Source organism: Gekko japonicus, unplaced genomic scaffold, assembly GCF_001447785.1.
Source record: "Gekko japonicus isolate JY-2015 unplaced genomic scaffold, Gekko_japonicus_V1.1 scaffold521, whole genome shotgun sequence".
NCBI classification, from domain to species: Eukaryota; Metazoa; Chordata; class Lepidosauria; order Squamata; family Gekkonidae; genus Gekko; species Gekko japonicus.
The window spans coordinates 449,202-468,744 of record NW_015161965.1 but is presented as its reverse complement, the minus strand read 5'-3'; the positions used below and the strand labels follow the sequence as shown (position 1 = coordinate 468,744).

At 42.7% G+C, this 19,543-nt stretch overlaps 1 protein-coding gene across 1 annotated transcript in view; it reads right to left on the bottom strand.

Moving 5' to 3' along the window:
- LOC107126114 (protein argonaute-3) overlaps window positions 1–19,543 on the bottom strand; it is a 108,884-nt gene that overhangs the window by 49,088 nt on the left and 40,253 nt on the right. The window contains exons 3-8 of the mRNA XM_015429622.1: window positions 16,563–16,683; window positions 15,319–15,527; window positions 9,732–9,868; window positions 5,238–5,372; window positions 2,981–3,068; window positions 2,683–2,830 (exon numbers count right to left, since the gene is read on the bottom strand). Coding sequence (XP_015285108.1) covers window positions 2,683–2,830; window positions 2,981–3,068; window positions 5,238–5,372; window positions 9,732–9,868; window positions 15,319–15,527; window positions 16,563–16,683 — 838 coding nt within the window. The remainder of the gene's footprint in view (window positions 1–2,682; window positions 2,831–2,980; window positions 3,069–5,237; window positions 5,373–9,731; window positions 9,869–15,318; window positions 15,528–16,562; window positions 16,684–19,543) is intronic.

Genomic DNA, 19,543 nt, shown 5'->3' with positions numbered 1-19,543 from the left:
ATTGTGACTCAAGCCCAGGCGAAAGCGGGTGTGTGTGTGTGCGGGGAGTGAAGGGTGGACTGAGAAACTGAAAGCCGCTTACTCCCCGCAAGATTTGAAAGAAAGAGGGCACACTGATCCAACAGGAGGATGGGTGTTGGGTTAAAGGGGATAAACTGCTTGTACCAGAATCACTAAGGGGGGAAGTTCTTTTGATGGGACATGATAGTAAACCGTTGGGACATTTTGGATACTTGAAAACCCTGCATCTGATTCAAAGGCAGTTTTGGTGGCTTCGCATGCAAGGAATCATTTCAAAGTACGTGGGATCGTGCTGGACTTGCTCATGAGCAAACGCCAGGGTGGGGGGAGTTGCCAGGCCTGCTTCAACCTTTAGAGACTCCAGAACGACCATGGTCCATAATTTCCATGGACTTTATTATGGACCTTCCTCCAGTCAAGGGAAGACGGTGATCTGGGTGGTAGTGGACTTGTTCTCAAAACAGGCACAGTTCATCCTATGCAAGCAGGTGCCCACGGCCAAACGATTGGCCCAGATGTTTGTGCAACACATTGTGAGATTACGGGCTTTACCCTGCAAAATAATTTCCGATAGGGGTCCATAGTTCGTTGCCAACTTTTGGATGGAATTGTTGAAGGTCCTAGGGGTGGAACAAGGGTTAAGCAGTGGCTATCACCCCGAAACTGAGGGCCAGACCGAGCGCAACAATCAGGTCCTGGAAAAATTCCTCAGTTGTTTCATTAACTATCAACAGGATGATTGGGTACAGCTGTTGCCTTTTGCGGAGATAGCTACAATAATTCAGTGCATAGCTCCACCAGAATGTGGAGTTCCATAGACTTTAAGGCGGTATGGTTATGAAGGGGGACATTCCGGTGCTGAATTTGGATGAACCTGTAACTTGAGACACTCAAGTATGGTGGTCCACCATAACCCGGGGTTGGGAAACCCTTCAAAAGACTACAAATAAAGCTAAAAGTAAAGGTAAAGGTTCCCTTGCTCGAAAGCCAGTCGAGTCCGACTCTAGGGTTGCGGTGCTCATCTCCGTTTCAAAGCCGAAGAGCCAGCGCTGTCCGAAGACATTTCCGTGGTCATGTGGCCGGCATGACTAAACACCAAGGTGCATGGAACGCTGTTACCTTCCCACTGAAGTGGTACCTATTTATCTACTTGCAATTTCTTGCTTTCGAACTGCTAGGTTGGCAGGAGCTGGGACTATAAACACTATGCTGACAAGAATCAGGGCCCAAAATGGGACCTGGCCCCGGGTGATTCTGTTTACATCTCCACCAAGCACCTCTAAGGGGTGCAATCAGGGAAAAAACTGGGGTGGAAATATATTGGTCCTTTTAAAATGACTCGTGCGATTAATAAGGTGACTGTAGAGGTTGAATTACCTAAAAATCTGTGTCACGTGCATCCTGTGTTTCATTTTAGTCTGCTGAAGGAAGATTCTGGACCCCCTCCCTAGATTCATTGTTGTCCTGCTCCTCCTCCCCTCATGGTCAACAGAGAACCCCACCAGGAGGTGGAGGCTATCTTGGACTCTAAGTTAAAATGTGGTCGTTTGTTCTACATGATTTAAGTGGCAAGACTTTGGGCCAGAACATAATGAATGGGTTGAGAGCACAAACATGAAGGCCTGTTCCCTTATCTGTGCTTTCTATAAACGTAAACCTCACAAGCCGGGTGGTTGAGGAGGCTTGGGGGGGGGCAGAATGCCAAGCTTTAGTTTCGTTCCACTTCACTGCTTGCCATAGTTATGGGGGGAGGGAATCCCTGAGGGGAGGGAATGGCTGTTTAGAGTAGATGCTTTTAGAAGCCATCATTGTTCCTTAAGCTGTGCCCCAATGCTGATTCCCAAGGGAGTTGGCCTTGGAGTCTTTCGCTGCCAGGCTAGGATGTAGATAAGGCACCATATATCTGTCAGGGTCGCCATAGTGACCTAGGGGTTTACTGATGGCGTATGTGTGAGATGTGGGGTGTAGTTTGTTTTACCTATAATAGAGGATTTTTCACACCTTTTGTTAGTTCTGACACAGAGTCTGTTTCCTGAAGTAAGCATATTTCAATGAACTACCACTGCTAAAGTGTGTTGTGGAGAGTGTCTTACCTGCCCTATAGGTTTGGGGTCTCGGGTGAAGAGCAATTCAGGAGTTCTGACACTCTGCCAGGTCTCCCAGTTAAGGCCCTCGGGCACCACTTCTGTCTAGGGAACAGCTTACCACCTTCCCACAGCAAAGTCCTCCAATCCTGTGGGCACAGCACCGTATAGGGTAGCCACAAGCTTTTATGGGTGGGCTGGATTAAAAAAATTAAGTGTACAAAAAGATTTAACTCTTCCTCATTTAAATAAAGAACTGCCCTGACCCAGAGGGCCCAGGCTTGCCTAATCTCATCAGATATCGGCAGCTAAGCAGGGTCAACCCAGGCTAGTACTTGGATGGGAGACCACCAAGGAAGTCCAGGGTTGCTATGGAGAGGCAGTCAATGGCAAACAGTCTTGTGTTGAAAACCCTATGGGATCATCATCATTCAGCTGCAACTTGATGTCAACTTTACACACACACAAATAAAGAGTTGCTCAAACGTCTGGCAAGCAACTTGCGCATGGCCCATCATAAAAAATGTGGCAAAACCCGGTTAGCCACACAAACTAAGCAGTGTTCAGAGTACATTACTTCAAGAGGCAGGTAGGTGTGTTTCTGCTCCTGTCCCACTTGTAGACAAGGAAGATGAGGATACTTCAGCTGGAGGTTGTACTTTTCTCTGAAGTACTGCGCTACTGTTCTTTCCACAGTCTGACCATTTTCTAACTGCAAAGGGAAGCTGGGGGGGGGGGGGAAGGTACATATTAGTCAAAGTGAAATTGGGAGAGTTCATCATTGCCGGGCTACAAAAGGGTCTATGACCGGTATACATTTTAATCCGTCCACACACCCCAAATCATGTTAAGTTGGGTTTCAAACATTTGCTTACGTTTGATGACTGGCAGGTCTCCTTGTAACATTACAGACACGGTACTTCCGTCTCATTGTTCCACAATGAGTCACTTCAACCTTCAGACCTGTATGAAAACAATGGGGGGATTACTGACAATCACAGAATAGCGGTGCACAAAAGATTTGTTGCACAAGCTATTTTATAATGGGATATATCAATGTTACCAGTACTGTGGAGTAAGAATGTCAGCAGGTTCCTTATTATACAACAATTCTACAAAGTGTATTACAGTTTGAACATTGTAAACTCCTCCCCCAGAATACAGGGCTGGAAAGAGGTAGAGAGGGCTCCAATATGTCTTTGGATAGGTAACATTAAAAATTGGCAAAAAAGGGTTGAAGTGTATTATGGCTTTGGAATAATTTGCTACTGTGTTTTACTGGACTGCACGGTTTATTACTTTTTGTATTTTTTAAAAAAAATTAAGCATAAGTTATTTTAAAATGGCATTGCTTGGTGCATATTTCCAATATCAGTTCACTCCAGTTTGGAGTAATATTTTTTATCAATGAAAGGGGGGGAAAGGGGGGGAAGCAAAGGGGAGAGAGGAAGGAGGAGGAGGTCAAACTAGCTGCTAGCCTGTTGGCTAAAGGCCCAGTGATGCCCTCAACCATAGGCCCAGCGGAACAACTCTGTTCTACAGGCCCTGGGCATGGCTGCGTGTAGCTCCTCCCCTTTCAAGACTCCTTTGCATCTTACATGAAGAAGGTATTCCTTTTGCCAAAGGCTTTTTCCAGCCTGTGTGACGAGGCACAGTAGTGGGAGTCCTGCCCTAATTAATGGGCCTTAAAACAGCCCTGTTGGTTGGCAGCAAACTGCCCTTCCAGTTGACCCGGTGAGACTTGTTTGCCATGAGCAGAGGTTACCAGTAGAAGGTTACACATCTAATATAGGCTAATCAAGGGTCACATTCTAGAGGAAACATTGAAAAGATAAGCTTGGATAACCAGCTTTCATTGATAAAAAATATTACTCCAAACTGGAGTGAACTGATATTGGAAATATGCACCAAGCAATGCCATTTTAAAATAACTTCTGCTTAATTTTTAAAAAATAAATACAAAACGTAGGGGTGTCAAACATGTGGCCTGCGGGCTGGATCTGGCCCCCAAAGGGCTTGTATGAGACCCATGAGCAACTGGCTGTCATCTCCTTCCTTCTCCCTCTCTCTTGCTTCCTTCAGTGTCACAGCTTCCTTTGCCAGGCTCTCTCAATTGCACAGGAGCTACAGAGCAAAGTCTGTCTTCCCTCCATTGGCTGAGGCTTCTTCCCCTCCTCATCCGCTGGGGAGGATGAGAGGGGATGGGAGGGAGAGCTTACTTTGCCCATGGGAGAGATACAAAGCACCTTTAAGACCAACAATGTGTTGTTCAAGGTATGAGCTTTTTGCTGGGGGGGGGGGGGAGAGATTTGTTGGGCTCATTATGCCAAGGTTATCCTGGGTGCAACTGGGTTCCCCTCCTCTTTCTCACTGTATTTATGCCCTCATGATCCAGTCTCTCATAGTAGGAAAGCAATGTGAACTATTTAGATGAGAAATAACAAGTCAGTGAGGTGGATTAGGCTGAGAGTGTGTATTCAGACCAAGTTCACACAGCACATTTCCTTTGTAGACTGGGGATTTTGACTTTAGACTTCCCGGAGAGTAGGCTGATACTCACCACTATACATTGCTGTCTCTCTACTCTGTGTCCTCTATAAAGTTTATAGCTCTGCTACCTGGCATTACATTTTATGACACATATGGCCTGGCCTGACAAGGACTCATTCATGTCAAATCAAATCCGGCCCTCATGAGTTCAACACCCCTGCCCTATGGGATCATCATAAGTTGGCCCTAACTTTAAAGGCACTTGACAGCACTTTTCACCACCGTTCATTGGTGATGAGAAACAATGTTGGAACTTGATGTTATAACATGGGTAGATGTCATGTGACAAACATAATAGAATATGTCTCTCTCTAGACAACAAAGGGTTGTGTTTTTTATGTGCACTGTTCAAGTTCACAAGTTATGGGAGTTTAGGTTTCCTTGCATGGGTTACAAGGATGGGAGTGCAGATACACAAGAATCCAAATTCTGCATTAACACACAGATATAGAATGGTGTGAGGATGGCAAGAGAGATTATGCCATATATTTCTAAAGAATGGATAGTTATAAATAGGAGAGAATTTATCCTGAAGCCACCTCAATAGCTCCACAGAGACCAGGGCTTCATTTTCCCACTTACCTTTTATCTCTTTGGTGAATTTTACCCGGTGAGAATCAGTCAGAGGTCGTGGCTGTTCATCAATGTTGTGAATATCAAGAACTTCACACATGAACTGAATTACAGGTTGTGCTTTGTAGAAGGCAGTGGCAGAAACTAAAGAGAAAATAAACCTATTAAGGATACAGATGTCCCCACTCAAACAAACAATTGAAACAACTGTTTCTGAAAAGGATAAAGCAGGCTAGTGTCATACAAAGAACAGTTCTGCACATGGGTTTTCAACACCCCCCCCCAGATTGGGAGCCCCCATGCAGACAGACATAATCAAACACAATCCAATTTTATAAGTATCGTACTGAGACTGAACCTAGAGTATGAAAGATTGTCTTGGTACGTTTTCCCCCAGCAAGTATTTTCACTGTGTACTTGTTTCCACTTTTCCTGATCTATAGAATTTCAGAGGATAGTGCTGAACATGGACATATATAATGGGCCACACTACAGAAGACAGTCTTTCCCTTAATGAACCATGAGGTTGCCTAATTTATGTAGTTAGAGAACACTTACACAGTACCTTTAACAAAGTTTGATGCCTTCCTCCACCTGGGGGAACAGCCCCTTCTGTCAGATGAAGGCTACAAACTTCTCTGAGCAATATTATCAATCCTTTAGTAGAAATTACTATCCAATTGAAATGTTTCCATCCTGTTTTTCTGCTCAAGGACCTTCAAAGAAACTAACAATTATTCAAATATAAAAAACCCCAAGTCATAGAAATCAGAATGCACAAAATTTAAACTGCATTTAAAATTTTAAAACACACACACTCTGGAAGGTGGGGGGGGGGAGAATAATTCAGGTTAAAACATGGCAGAAGTTCCACAGATCCTATAGAGGTGTTCCACTAACAGTAGCACTTCACACCAGTACGAAGAGCCTGTGTATTCTTGGTCCTTGGGGGGGGGGGCAACAGTGGGAGGGCTTCTAGTGTCCTGGCCCCACTGCTGGACCTCCTGATGGCACCTGGTATTTTTGGCCACTGTGTGACAGTGTTGGACTGGATGGGCCATTGGCCTGATCCAACATTGGCTTCTCTTATGTTCTTCATTCCAAAACTATTTCAGTGAGATTGCCCTACACATCTGAAGACAGGACTATCATTAGCAACAGGGCCAGCATAGTGTATGGTCAGAATGCCAGACTAGGACCTGGGAGATCCAGGTTCAAATATCCATTCAGCCACCAAGCTCACTGGGTTCGATGGGTCTCTCCCCCCCCCCCCCCAACGTATCTCATAGGGTTATTGTGAGGGGAAGAGAGAACAATGTATAAGAATCTGAGTCCTTGGAGGATGGGCAGGATAAAAGATAGCGCCTTCCCAAATTAGCATACAACATTCACCAATTTTTCCTCTAATACTCTTAGATTCTATTTACTTCATTAATAGCTTGCTTTTCTCCCCAATGGTGATACAAAGCAACTTAGATTGTTGTCCTCAGCTTCATTTTATCCTCACAACCAGTCTGTGAAGTAGGCTAGGAGGAAAGTATGTGACTTGCCCAGGGTCACCCAAGCAAGCTTTCATGGCAGAGCAGTATTTGAAATTGGGTCTCCCAGATCCTACTCCAGCACTCTAACCACTACACCATGCTGGCATTACCACTGTCGCATTAGCAATACTGATCTTAACAGAGCACTTTGTATAGTACTAGTTTAAGCAGGTTCTGCTTCAGAAGGTCAATGCAAAAACCTGTAGCACAAACTGGACATAGAAGAGGATCGCATGGCATATGCATAGTGCTCACCGTGACTTATGGCTTACTTGTGAAAGATACATCATTTTAACAGGACCACTACCTGTTCATCTACAAAATGTCACAAATGTGTCTTGGCAGTTGCAGATATTTTCCTAGTTTCAACACAGAATCAAAAGCAAACAATACCCACATAAGAAAGTTCAGTATCTCACAGCTGCACAAAGCAGCAAAAGCTATTGTGGCCAGAACACTGAAGAGAGACTTCCAGGAGACATCGCTCTGACTACTACAGGTACACAACACCTTGCACTCAGGCATCAAGATCAAGACTCAGACACAGTGGCACAGATCCCTTTGCTGAGCTTTTACTTTGCCTTTCAGATACCCCACAGAACATCACATTTAGCTGGCTCATGACCAGCAACAAGCTAGGCACAACTTCTCTGTCAGACTGGGGTTGCAAATGTTGCTTACCTGGAAGATCAATTCAGTTGTCAATTAAAACTCACAATTAATTGGTAAGGCTGCAAAAATCACACTTGTATTTTTGAGGTTATTTTAGTTCTGGTACTGTACTCTAATAGGAATATTAGATATGATCTCAAACAGTCTTCCTTTTCCCATTCTCGTTGTGCCATTGTATGGCTAGCTGGTAGCCAAGCAGCAGAAAAAGCACACCTTCATGATACAGTAATACCTCCTGTAACACTGTAACAGTACTCCTCACCACAGATAACAAATATTCCATATTGAAAAATACAATATCTGAGTCCACCAATACCCTGGGCATCCAGCCTCACAGAAACTGATGGAGAAACTCCAGGACTTGCCAATCAGCTGGCGGAGCGGGGCCATGGCTTCCTCCACACCAGGGTCAAAAGGGACCTGGATGGAGTCATGTGAGGGCTCGGAAAGAGGGGTGCCAAACAGCAGTCCATCAGTGCCAGCCATGAATGCCCTGACCCTAGTCAGCAGCTGCTTATCATGTTGGGATGGTGGCCAGGGCATACAGGCTTCATGAGACTTCCCTAAGAGGGAGACATGTTTTAAGAGGCTGGGATATAAAAAACCTCACAATCGAGGGCTAAAGAGGATTCATCAGCCAGCTCCAGGCACACAGTGAAAAGTAATAACAATACTGTAAACGTGTCTCCATTAGAACAGTGCTACAGGTATCTCCTGCAGCACTGTTTCACATAGTATTCTGTTTCTATAGAGTTATAGGAGATAACTATCACATATAAACATAAGAGCACCTTTGCTGGATCAGCCCAAAGGTCCATCTAGTTCAGCAGTAATCATCCAAATACCCTGGGAAGTCCACAAAGTCCCTTTTATTTCTGTTCAGCAATTGATATTCAAACACTCAGCTTCTATTCTGCCATCACAGCTAATTGCTATTGACAAACCTATTTTTCCATGGTATGTTAAACATGTATTCAAGATGTATAATTTGTATTTGAACGTTTTGGCAAAAAGCAAGCAACAGACCCACCATATAACTTACTGTGAAAAAATGGGGTGGGGGAGAAAATAGAAGCCCTGGTCTAATCATAGACCACTTAGTGACTCCCAAGATTTTTATTCTAGATGAGATAGATCTTTGTCTGGTGCTACAAAATGATTTTAAAAGCATACTCAGGAACACTTAACACAGAATAGTGATATCCTCATTATTAAAGCCCTTTTTGGTTTACAAATCTGACATGAGTATATCATGCAACTTAGACTATCATGCAAAGTACATGAAAGTATATCATGCAAGTTAGTCTGCTCCATATTAAGCTCAACTCAAGGCAAGTGGGAGTACAGATTGCAGTTTAGTTATGGGGGCAACAACACTCAAAAGTGCAAAATTTGAATTTCACCCACCTTGCATAGGGGTTGTAATTTAATTCAGATGGATGTAAGTAGACCTTCTATTTACATATACCTAATAATTCCCACATTGAGGTAAGACAGTTTTAGCTATAAACCAAACTGAACACATATAAGGGAAAAGCTTTGTTCTCTGGCACCCATGAGGAATTGGGGTTGTTGGTTAATCAAATGTGACAGCATATTGCTCTGTCCTACCCACTACCCACAGGAATCTGGAGTGCCTACACCCCACCCCATTATGAATATGATGGAAACAACTCCACATGCCTGGCAGGACCCTTCACCTTCCCTCTGAGCCATCCGCTTCTGGGAAGGGTGGGCTATAAATGTGAAGAAATAAATAAATAAAAAATAAATCCTATACAGCAGGTAAGTGGTGGAGTTGCCCAGCAGCCATTCAGAAGTGCTGGCTCCTGACAGCTCGAGACAGCCAGCTGGGAAAGAAGATACCGAAGGAGGTCAGCTGGCAGAACCAGCTGTCATAAGCCCAGCAACAGCCAGACCTTATGAATATGGTCAGCGGGGGGACCCGTATGCACCCGAAGATGCGGGGACATAATGGAGGGAGGGGGGACTGGGCAATGCCAGTTAATGGCGCACTCTGGATAATCAAGTGCCAGACAACAAAACTTTTGTAGTGTAAAAACACAATGCTTCATATTATGATGCAATCACCAGATTTGATCCAGAAGTAGACTTCCACAGACAGAAATTGGGGGGATTTGTGCTGATTCACCTCATCCTCCTGAAGCAGCATTTGGGAGAACCATTTGGGATGGGGTGGTGAGAAAGCCCCATTCTGCTGATGGAAATTCCTTCCACTGGATCCAACCCATCATTTTCATTGGAAACATTCTTTGCCAGATTAGCTTACCATCAATATTCAGCATCATTTTCCACATAGCAGGACGAACAGACTGATGAAATCCAAACCATACTTCCCGGCCACCTCCCAAAGGGTGGTCATATCCTTCTGGAGCAGAGAAAAATGAGCGGCCTACAGGTGTGTATCTATATGAAGAAGATATCAAGTTACACTACAGCTGTCCACTGAGATAATTAAGTATTCAACCAAGAAAAAAAGCAGAAACAATAAGCCAGAAGTTTTATGTGCAAAGCTATTAAATGGATCTGTGCTTTATCTAGTCAAACTGAAGTCCAAATGAAAAAATACTGAATAAAAGTGACACAAAGGCTTCTCCACAAGATTTTCTAGGATAATTAGACATTTGGAAGTTATGTAAAAACAGAGTCTGTATTCTCCTTTATTATTTGCACTAGCACAAATTGTTAGATCTAACTTTTTAATTGAGGGCATTTCTATATGGGGAAGGCATTTCAAGCTTAGTTTGTTTGCAGATGTTATTTTACTGTATGTTAGAAAACCTCGTCAATCATTACACATTATAGAATCTGTTTTAACTAATTTTAGTAAGGTATCAGGTCTGTGAACCTACACATCTTTGTTATATCCCATAAGACTCTCAGTTGATATTTCTAATTTTCTTAAAGTGAATTATTCTTTTTTTTTTTTTTTGAGCCCCCGGAGGGGATTTTTTATTATTTTTTTCAAACTACAAAAACTATCACAGAAAAAGGGAAGGAGGACTACATATGCAGGACAAAGTATAGAAACCCACTACTGACTAAAAACCCAAGAGAGGAGATCCTCACTAGCTTCATTACATCAAGTCTTCACTTCATTTAGATCAATATAAACTGAGTCAGACATTTAAGTACTTTTTCCTTTTCATTAACTCTTAAAACTTAACTGTCTAAGAACAGCACCCCCCCCCCAGTCATCCCCATTCACAGTTCTCAAAGGCACAATTCAGAGTCTTTCAGCCTTTACTTCTCTTTTCCTCGTCTCTTCCGCAGCTTATAAGGACTTTTTGGGGCAGCTGCCCCTTGCTCTGTCAGGGAGTCCTCTCCGGAAGAACCCGAGTCCAGCTCGCCACTAGACTTGCTGTTCTCTTCTTTTTTCCCATCCTCTGGTCTTCCCAGCTGAACCCTTAGAAATTCTTGGGCTTTCAGAACAGAGTCAATCTTTTCTTTTTTATCCTTAAACTTGAAAGTAACGTCTTCTGGAAATAGCCATTTATATCCAATTGAGTTTGTCTGAAGGAAAAGCACAAGCTCTTTGTACTTCTTTCTCCGTTGTCTTGTTTCAAATGGAATATCCTTTAGCGTTCTGATAGTATTTCCCTCCACTTTCAGTGGTACTCCAGAAACTGCTTTCAGGATTGCATCCCTCACATGCCTTCTCAAGAATCTAATAACAATTTCCCCAGGCAGATTATTTTTCTTTATACTGCCTGAATATGATCGATAGACCACATCCATATCGCTCAGCAACACTTCTGCCTTCATTTCTGCCACTGGGGCTAGCAATTCACTCATAACTTCTTTAAGATTCTCTCCCGATTTTTCCGGCATGCCCTGGAAGCGAAGAATCATATTAGCCTTTTCCATTTGCACTTGTAACAGTTGGTCTTCCATGGAGATTTGTTTTCTTTCCAGCTTTTGCACTTTCTTCTTCACTTTCTGTGTAGTTGCAGCCACTTCCTTTACTTTCTCAGTATCTTGCTTCATTATTTGCAGCATATCATTTATCTGAGTTTGTTGAGCGGTAATACTTTGAGTTACTACAGACATCTGTTCCTTGAAGTTATTCAGCTGTTCCAGCAGAGGACGCATATACTCTGCTATAGCCTTAGCCACCTCACTGGTAGCTTCCGGTTTTGGGCTCTCTAAGCCTTTCGCTTTCAAAAGTTTTTCTCTGTCCTTCTTCCCCGCCATCTTTATCGTTTGTGTACTTTCACAAATTTTTTACAAGTCTCTGAATGTGCACTTGACCGCTTAGATTCGCTTTGGTAAGTACTTCTCGACAGTTTTCTTCGCGTTTTCTTCCGCTCCCCCCCCCAGACGCTCAAAAATTCATGTGCTTGGGAGGCGTCCCTCCCCCACTCGCTTTTTTCCCATTCAGTGGGGTGGGATGGGGAGCTAGCTTTTTCCCTTTAAAAACGCTTTAAAGCTGACTCACGTTCATAATTGGTCATTCGACCTTGCTTTCAGCTTCATTTCTGATGCTCGATCTCCCACGCTTGCCCCGGTCAGTGTCACTACATCTCTCACAGCACAGAGAACCATCGGAACGAAGAGGTGCCTCAATTCTCCGGCATTCCGCCCTCGAAGAGGCAACCTCTTAGAAGTTCCATGGCCAGAGTCCCTTCTCTGGGTCTCTGGAGGGGTAAGCAAGCCTGTGCACCCCCTCCTTCGGCTGGAGCGCAGCTTCACCCCCGGGAGGTCCGGGAGGTGAGTCTGCTAGCGTGCCGCCATAAACCGGAAGTCTTTGTTATATCCCATATGACTCTCAGTTGATCTTTCTAATTTTCTTAAAGTGAATTATTCTTATGTCAGTTAAATTGCACCTTCAATATCTAGGACTTAAAATTCCCTTGAAGTTGAAGGATTTAATAAAGACCAATGGCATCTTTTGAACACTTCCACAACTAGCCATAACTATTCCAACTAGTTTGGAATTCTACCCACTTGTCTTGGTTGGAAAGGATTTATACTGTAAAATCATTTATCTTACCAAAATTTCTTTTTTACATCCAGGCCATTCCTTGCTACATTTCAGATGTTTAAAAATGGCAAAATAATTTAAATAAATTTATATGGCAGTTTAAGTGGCCAAGATTAGCTTTGCTACTCTTCATCACTCCCCTGAAATATATAAAAATCTAACTAGATCAGATTTTGAAAACTGACTAAATGAAAAATCAAATTCTCATAAAGGTTTGTTATCCAGAATATACAAAATTTTATTGCTATCAGTAAGTCTTAAACCCTCTAGTAATCGAACTGCTTAGGATAAAGACTTCTATTTTATCTGAATCTCAATGAGAAGCAATATGGTACTCATCAATGCTGGTATCTAAGTCAATCAATACACAATTAATCTCTTATAAATTACTCACAAGATGGTATTTGACACCAACCAGGCTTCACCACATGAGTTTATCAATTTACCCTTTGTGTTGTAGGTTATAAGGGGATAAGTGCTTTTCATTGTTGGTTGGTCATGCAAGTATACATGGCAATTTTGGCAAGAAATCATTCAGCAAATTAAAATAACTGGCTATGTAATTCCCGAAACACCAGAATTGATTTTATATATAAAACATCAGAGATTCCCAAAATCCGTAGGGAATTAATAATGACACTACTTATTGCTGCAAAATGCTTAATAGCATTAAGTGGAAAGACAAGAATATACTGACAATAGAAAATTGTCTCTGTAATCGAACTGCTTGGGATAAAGACTTCTATTTTATCTGAATCTCATCATATTGTGAAGGTATGGGAACTGTTTGTGATGGACAAAATTACAAAGTCTATTACTAGAGTAGAAACACGAATGGTACAATCTAATTTGTTGGATAAATGGTTCCCTTTGCTTGATTCAGCAGCACAGAAGTTGGATGGAAGAAGGAGGAGGAGGAGGAGGAGGAGGAGGAGATTGGATTTATACCCCACCCTTCACTACCCAAAGGTGTCTCAGAGCAGCTTACAAACTCCTTTCCCTTCCCCTCCCCACACAACAGACACCCTGTGAGGTAAGTGGGGCTGAGAGAGCTCTTGACAGAAACTGCTCTTTTTCAAGAACAGCTCTTATCAGAACTATGGCTTGTCCAAGGTCATCCAGCCAGGTGCAAGTGGAGAAGTTGGAAATCAAACCCGGTTCTCCCAGATTAGAGTCCGCGCACTTAACCACTACACCAAACTGGCTCTCCGTTTTTTAAACTAATAGTACCACACACTTTTGTCCTTTTTTGGAAATATCTGACACTGCTATTCTACAGATGTACTTTATATTTAGGGTGTTTAAGAGTATGAATCAATTATATTAATCTTAGCTGTAATATTGAATTTATCAGATGTGACACTGTTTTACTGTAAATGTATTGTTCCTAAAGTTAAATATTTTTTAGGGGTAGGGGGGAATGGAGACTGAAATACTTTTTGGGTTCAGCTACTCTGAAAACAATGTTACATGAATGTATATGCACCTACATATAAACTAGGAGTCCCTGAGGAAAATCAATTGGAAAATTACACATGTACACAACAACACAAAATTGATAAGCAGTTTCCTATCAACCTACTGTCAACTCCAGAAGTCTAGCACAACTGACCTATACTACTGACTGCTGAGCAGACAGTTGCTCATGAATCCCTAAACTGAGCAGCACCATGTGGATGAAAAGTATTTTTACCTATCCCTTTCCCATTGTATGGAAGAACTGGGGTGGGTGGGGTTGGGCACACATCTCCTGACTCTAACTTCCTTCACACAAGCACATCTCCCTCCCCCACTCACCCCAGTTCTATAAGCTATCTTAGGTCACTTACCACCCCCACCCACCCCCAACCTCAACCTCCTTCAACTGCCCTCAACATTCTGAACTCCCTGGAGGATAATTAGTATATTCACTCCTCATCAGGCTAGTCTGGTGAGGGCTTTTTGTTTCTTTGTTTTTTTTCTTTTTAACCAATTGGTATTTCCTGCATATCTGAGGAATCCCCCGAGTATGCAAAATGCCTACTTTGTCTGTGGGTGGCCTCATTACACTGCCCTCCAAACACACAGGCTACAGTAGAACATGGTACAATTAGGCCAAGATATACATCCTATCAATCATGCTAAGAAATCTGTAGGAAGGCAGCATTATCCCCAAAGCATAGTGAGGAGGCTGAGGGACAGGGACTTGCCTCCTCATGAATCATGGCAAGAGGTGACCTTCAGTTTGAAGTTTTAACTTCTCTCCCAGACCTACAAGAAGGTTATTTTAACAGATTACTTTTTATTTCACCACTTAACAGGGAAATAAATTGTGACAGTGACCCCAAATAAAGGGCAACACATATCAAACTAGTTTCCTGTCAGACTTCTGGAGCTCCCAAGGTAAAGGATGAACAGCTTACTTGTTTTGCGAACCCTAGTGGGGGGAGCTTTCTAAAAGCATATGTACATGGAAAGCTGCAATAAAACACAGGCTGTGTAACAAAATTCTGTACTTTTTTGGCAAAGTATTAGCATGCTAAGCAGGCAAGGCACTGCCAGTGTGTCTGGCATCATTTTACTATTCTTTTGTGCCCATTATTCTACTGGCTGCCCCCTGCCAAAGTTGCACAAGCATCTCATTGCCCTTGCTCTCTCCTGACTGACCTCACTGTGGCAAAGCTTTCCAATTAACCCATCGATTTCCAGACCCTTGTCTGTATGAAGGAACAAACTGTGTCCATTGGACACAAGCGAGTAGCTTTTCACCCTATCTGTAGCGCAAGTTGTGCAGCTTTTCTTCCTTACCACTGAAATGCCTACAAAAACCCTAAAAAAGACATCTGAAACTGAAAAGTTTAGAATAGAGTTCAGAGCTTAACAGGGAACATACTTCATGGAGGGCAGGTGTCGTAGCACCACATCAACAGCATGAACAGGGTTAGTGCTGATTGGTTTGTCCAGTTCCAGAGGTTCAGGCAAGGTCCGTCCTGTCAGCACCTCATGCAGCAAGTGCCAGCTCACACGTGAAACAAATTTTATCGACACCTTGAAGGGACGATCTTTGCCTCCTTCTCCTGGCAATGTAACATCCAAATCTACCTGTTGGGAAGAAGGAGAGGAGAAAGAAGTGGAATTCAGAAGTGAGCCACATGACTAAACTATAGATGTTGCCCCTTTCTTCCCCAGCCAAAATATTCAGCAACTGATTTAAAGCAGACTCAAATCCACCACATGGTCCTAATGACATTTGGAACCCCAAAGAGGGTCTAAAACACCACACCAAAAAGATCCTGCTTCTTGAATTCAGCATGACTTCAAGGAACTTGGTTAGAACAGAAATAACATGCACACTCAGTGTCCGCTATGGGGAGAAGAAGATGCACCTAGTTCCCCACTGCATGTTGTGTGGTCAACCACACCAGGCTGAAGCCTCACATCGGAAGGCTGGCCACAGAAGGGGATTGTGTGCTGCTCTCTCCATAAAATCTTTCACAGGCCTCTTCAGGTCGTAAAATTCATTGCCCTCCTCTCAATACCTTGTCATATTTACTTACTGGTATGTGCGACCTCCCAACTTAATTTTACATGCTAATGTTCATATCGTTTGCCATAACCCTCACACTAAGACAAAAACTGACTATATTGTGCACATTTATAATATGTTAAATTCAACTCTCCCTTTGTGGCATCCCTGTTAAAATTTAGAGATTGTCCCTCAGTTAGGGACTCGTCTTTTCTGCTTTCACTCTGTAGCACCATTACACACTGACAGCACAACATGAGTAGCCAGTAATTCTCAATAAAAAGAAAATTAGGGTTAGATCCCATCAACTGTCTGCTGAGAGAGGAGGAAAATTTCCCCCAATTCCTGCTCCCTGTGCCATGGTGCATTTTATTTTTTTATGGTCCCCTGACCCCCACTCAGCAAATACTTTGGGAGGGGTAAGGCAGTGGGCTGAAGGGGGAAGGCAGAAACATATCTGATTCCATAAGCAAAAAGACCATACCAACCATCCTTTGAATTATGGACAACAGGATTTCAGACTGCCTAGAAAAGAGCCTTACAGCAGTTGTTTTAAAAAATCAGCACTTTATCTGCTTACCAAAAACTAAAGGAAAGACAAGATACCTTACCCCAGTAGTTGCCACAGGGAGTGGATTGGCTGTGTAAAGGCTTCTTTTACCATCATAAACCGGTCTACGGTCCCCAAATATTGTTACTTTAAAATGCTGCACCATTGAATCCACCACCTCTCTAGAGAAATAAAAATGACAGCATTTGCATTTAAACAGTGTGCCATTAAGGAAGAGAGCCAGCAAGGCACATGCCCCCCAAATGTTTTAGATTATTTTCCACGTTATATGATACATTTAAAGTCACCTAGTTCAGCCAGGCACAAGCAATTATCCAAAAGGTGCTAAAGTAAATGACAACAGCAAACCTGAACAACTGTGCACAGTGGGATGGAACAGAATGGTCACTGCTTTTTCCTCAAAGCCAAAGATAGATTTAAAGAGAGAAGCCAAAATGACTCATAACTTGCTTTGTGTGTTTAAACACTAGGAGCGACATGGTGCACCACCACTTTCCAAAATTCTCTTCTGTTGTCAGCACGGTGAACTATTTACATAAACCAGTACTTCTTGCTACTGCAAGGCATCAGATCCATGCAAGTAACTCTTACATTATGACAGAAGCTATCTTCAATGGCTTTGCAACTACATATATGGGAGGGGCCACACACTGAAAAAAACAAAATGCTTTTGGTCCTAGGTTTTTTTAAAATTACTATTGGGAAAAGCTGAAATTTTGGGGAGTACTCAAGTAAGTCTTATGAAATATTTACTCATTTGGATGTGTGAAATGCTTTTTAAGATGAGGTTTTACCCAATCAGAACATGTAGCATGAAGATTTTTACAATCTACAGCAATAAATAATAATTCCTGTGTATACTGTAAATATATACCACATATTCAATATGAACAGTACTGGAATCCAGTAGCACCTTAAAGTCCAACAAAATTTTCTAAGGCATTAGCTTTCGAGACTCAAAGCTCAGAAACAGCTTCACTGTGAAAGAACTCCATTTTTAGGTCAGCAATAGAATGTTATGGAAGATTAAAATGTTCTCCCATTGTTTTCTCCATTTCAGACATCTATACCTACCTCCTTGCACTAATCAAGCGGATTGTTTTGCATTGTGCCTCTAGAACCTGACTCCAACTAGCCCTTCTTTGTTAACACCCCTCCCACCTTCTGACCAGGATATAAGAGGACTGATGGGACTTTTCCAGATACAAATAAGAATAAAGTGAACTTTGGCTCCTGAAAGCTCATACCCTGGGGGATTTTGTTGGTCTTCAAGGTGCTACTGGGCTCATGTGTTGTGCTACTACTACTGACTTGCACAGCTGTCCACCTGTTTAAAGTGTGTTTAATCTGATTCGTTTTACCTATAATATGAATAGGCTAGTAATGTTATAATCACAGTGTTTAAATGTTATAAAGTTTTAACCTGATATCCAAGTATTCTGCTAGTCATATTGTGAAACTGTTTATATCCAAATACTCTCTTGCTTGCTACAAACTTTACTACTTTCAACTTCATTTTCTCTCTGAAAATCACGGAAGCAAAACTAAGACACTTGTGCAAAGCTAGCACAAGGTTACAGCAATCTGCAGTTCTCACTCAAATATTAGGTACATTTGGAATTTTGCTTGTAGAAAACCAAGGCGCATACTTTTAAATTATATAAATATGCTTAATATTACGTTTGTACATGCTGGATTATAAATGATGCATTTTCTGTTTAGGCAGTAAAAACATTTTCTCCCATGGATTTAACATTTCTGGAAATTCTACATTTTTGCTTGCAGCGGCATGTTGCACTGTCGTAAGTGTCTCAAGAGTCAGATTCAAGGAGACCTGGGAGATAAGTGACTGGATCTCCTGGGCCTTTTTAATTAGTCAACAGCAGCCTTAGGGGAGGGTGTTGGACTTTGGCCACATGATGAACCCCTCCTCTGCACAACTGACCCATCTTCCATACCAGCCGTAAAACTTATCTGTCCTTTTCCCTATCTCACTCTATATAGTTCCCTTTCAGGGAGTGAGAACTATAAATGCAAGGAGGAATATAGTTGTTTTACAAATATTTGAACAAGAGGCAAAATTTTATACAATTTAATTGAAAAGCTATTTCCCATACTCAGAGCAATAGAAACAGTGCCATTCTTCTCCCCATTGCATATGCTTCTCTCAAAATCCCATATTTCAGCCACAACAAAAAGATTAAACTCAGTAAGGCATCACTGTGATCAAGTAGAAGAAAATAGGAGGAAAGGACATTGCTGTTCTAATATCTGAAGCTAAAATACCTGCTGCAGAAAAAAAATCTGGAAACATAAGTTTTATCTAATGCTATGTAACTGAACTTTAGCAAGTGGTTAAGACGCTGAACTGCAGGCTGTGGAAGGTCAGTAGTTCAGCAGTTCAAGACCCGAGTTGCCGCATGACGGAGTGAGCTCCCGTCTCTAGTTCCAGCTCCTGCCAACCTAGCAGTTCGAAAGCAAGAAATTGCAAGTAGATAAATAGGTACCACTTCGGTGGGAAGGTAACAGCGTTCTGTGCGCCTTGGTGTTTAGTCATGCTGGCCACATGACCACGGAAACGTCTTCGGACAGTGCTGGCTCTTCGGCTTTGAAACGGAGATGAGCACCGCGACCCTAGAGTCGGACTCGACTGGCTTTCGAGCAAGGGAAAAACAGGTTGCTTACCAGTAACTGGTGATCTTCGAGTGGTCATCTGTGCATTCACACCAATGGGTTTAGTGCGCCTGCGCTGACCCGACCGGTGCTGTAGCAAGCTATGTTTCAAAGGATTTTTGCGCGAGTCCCACTGAGCATGCGCAGGAACCCCAGCGCGCATGCTCAGAGGGGACGGGCGCGGAGATCCCGCCAGTTCCTTCAAAGCACCGCCGCCAATCAACACCTATCAAAAAATCAGGAGCTGACAGCAGAGGGGAAGGAGGGCGGGTGGTGTGAATGCACAGATGACCACTCGAAGATCACCAGTTACTGGTAAGCAACCTGTTTATCTTCTTCGTGGTCTCT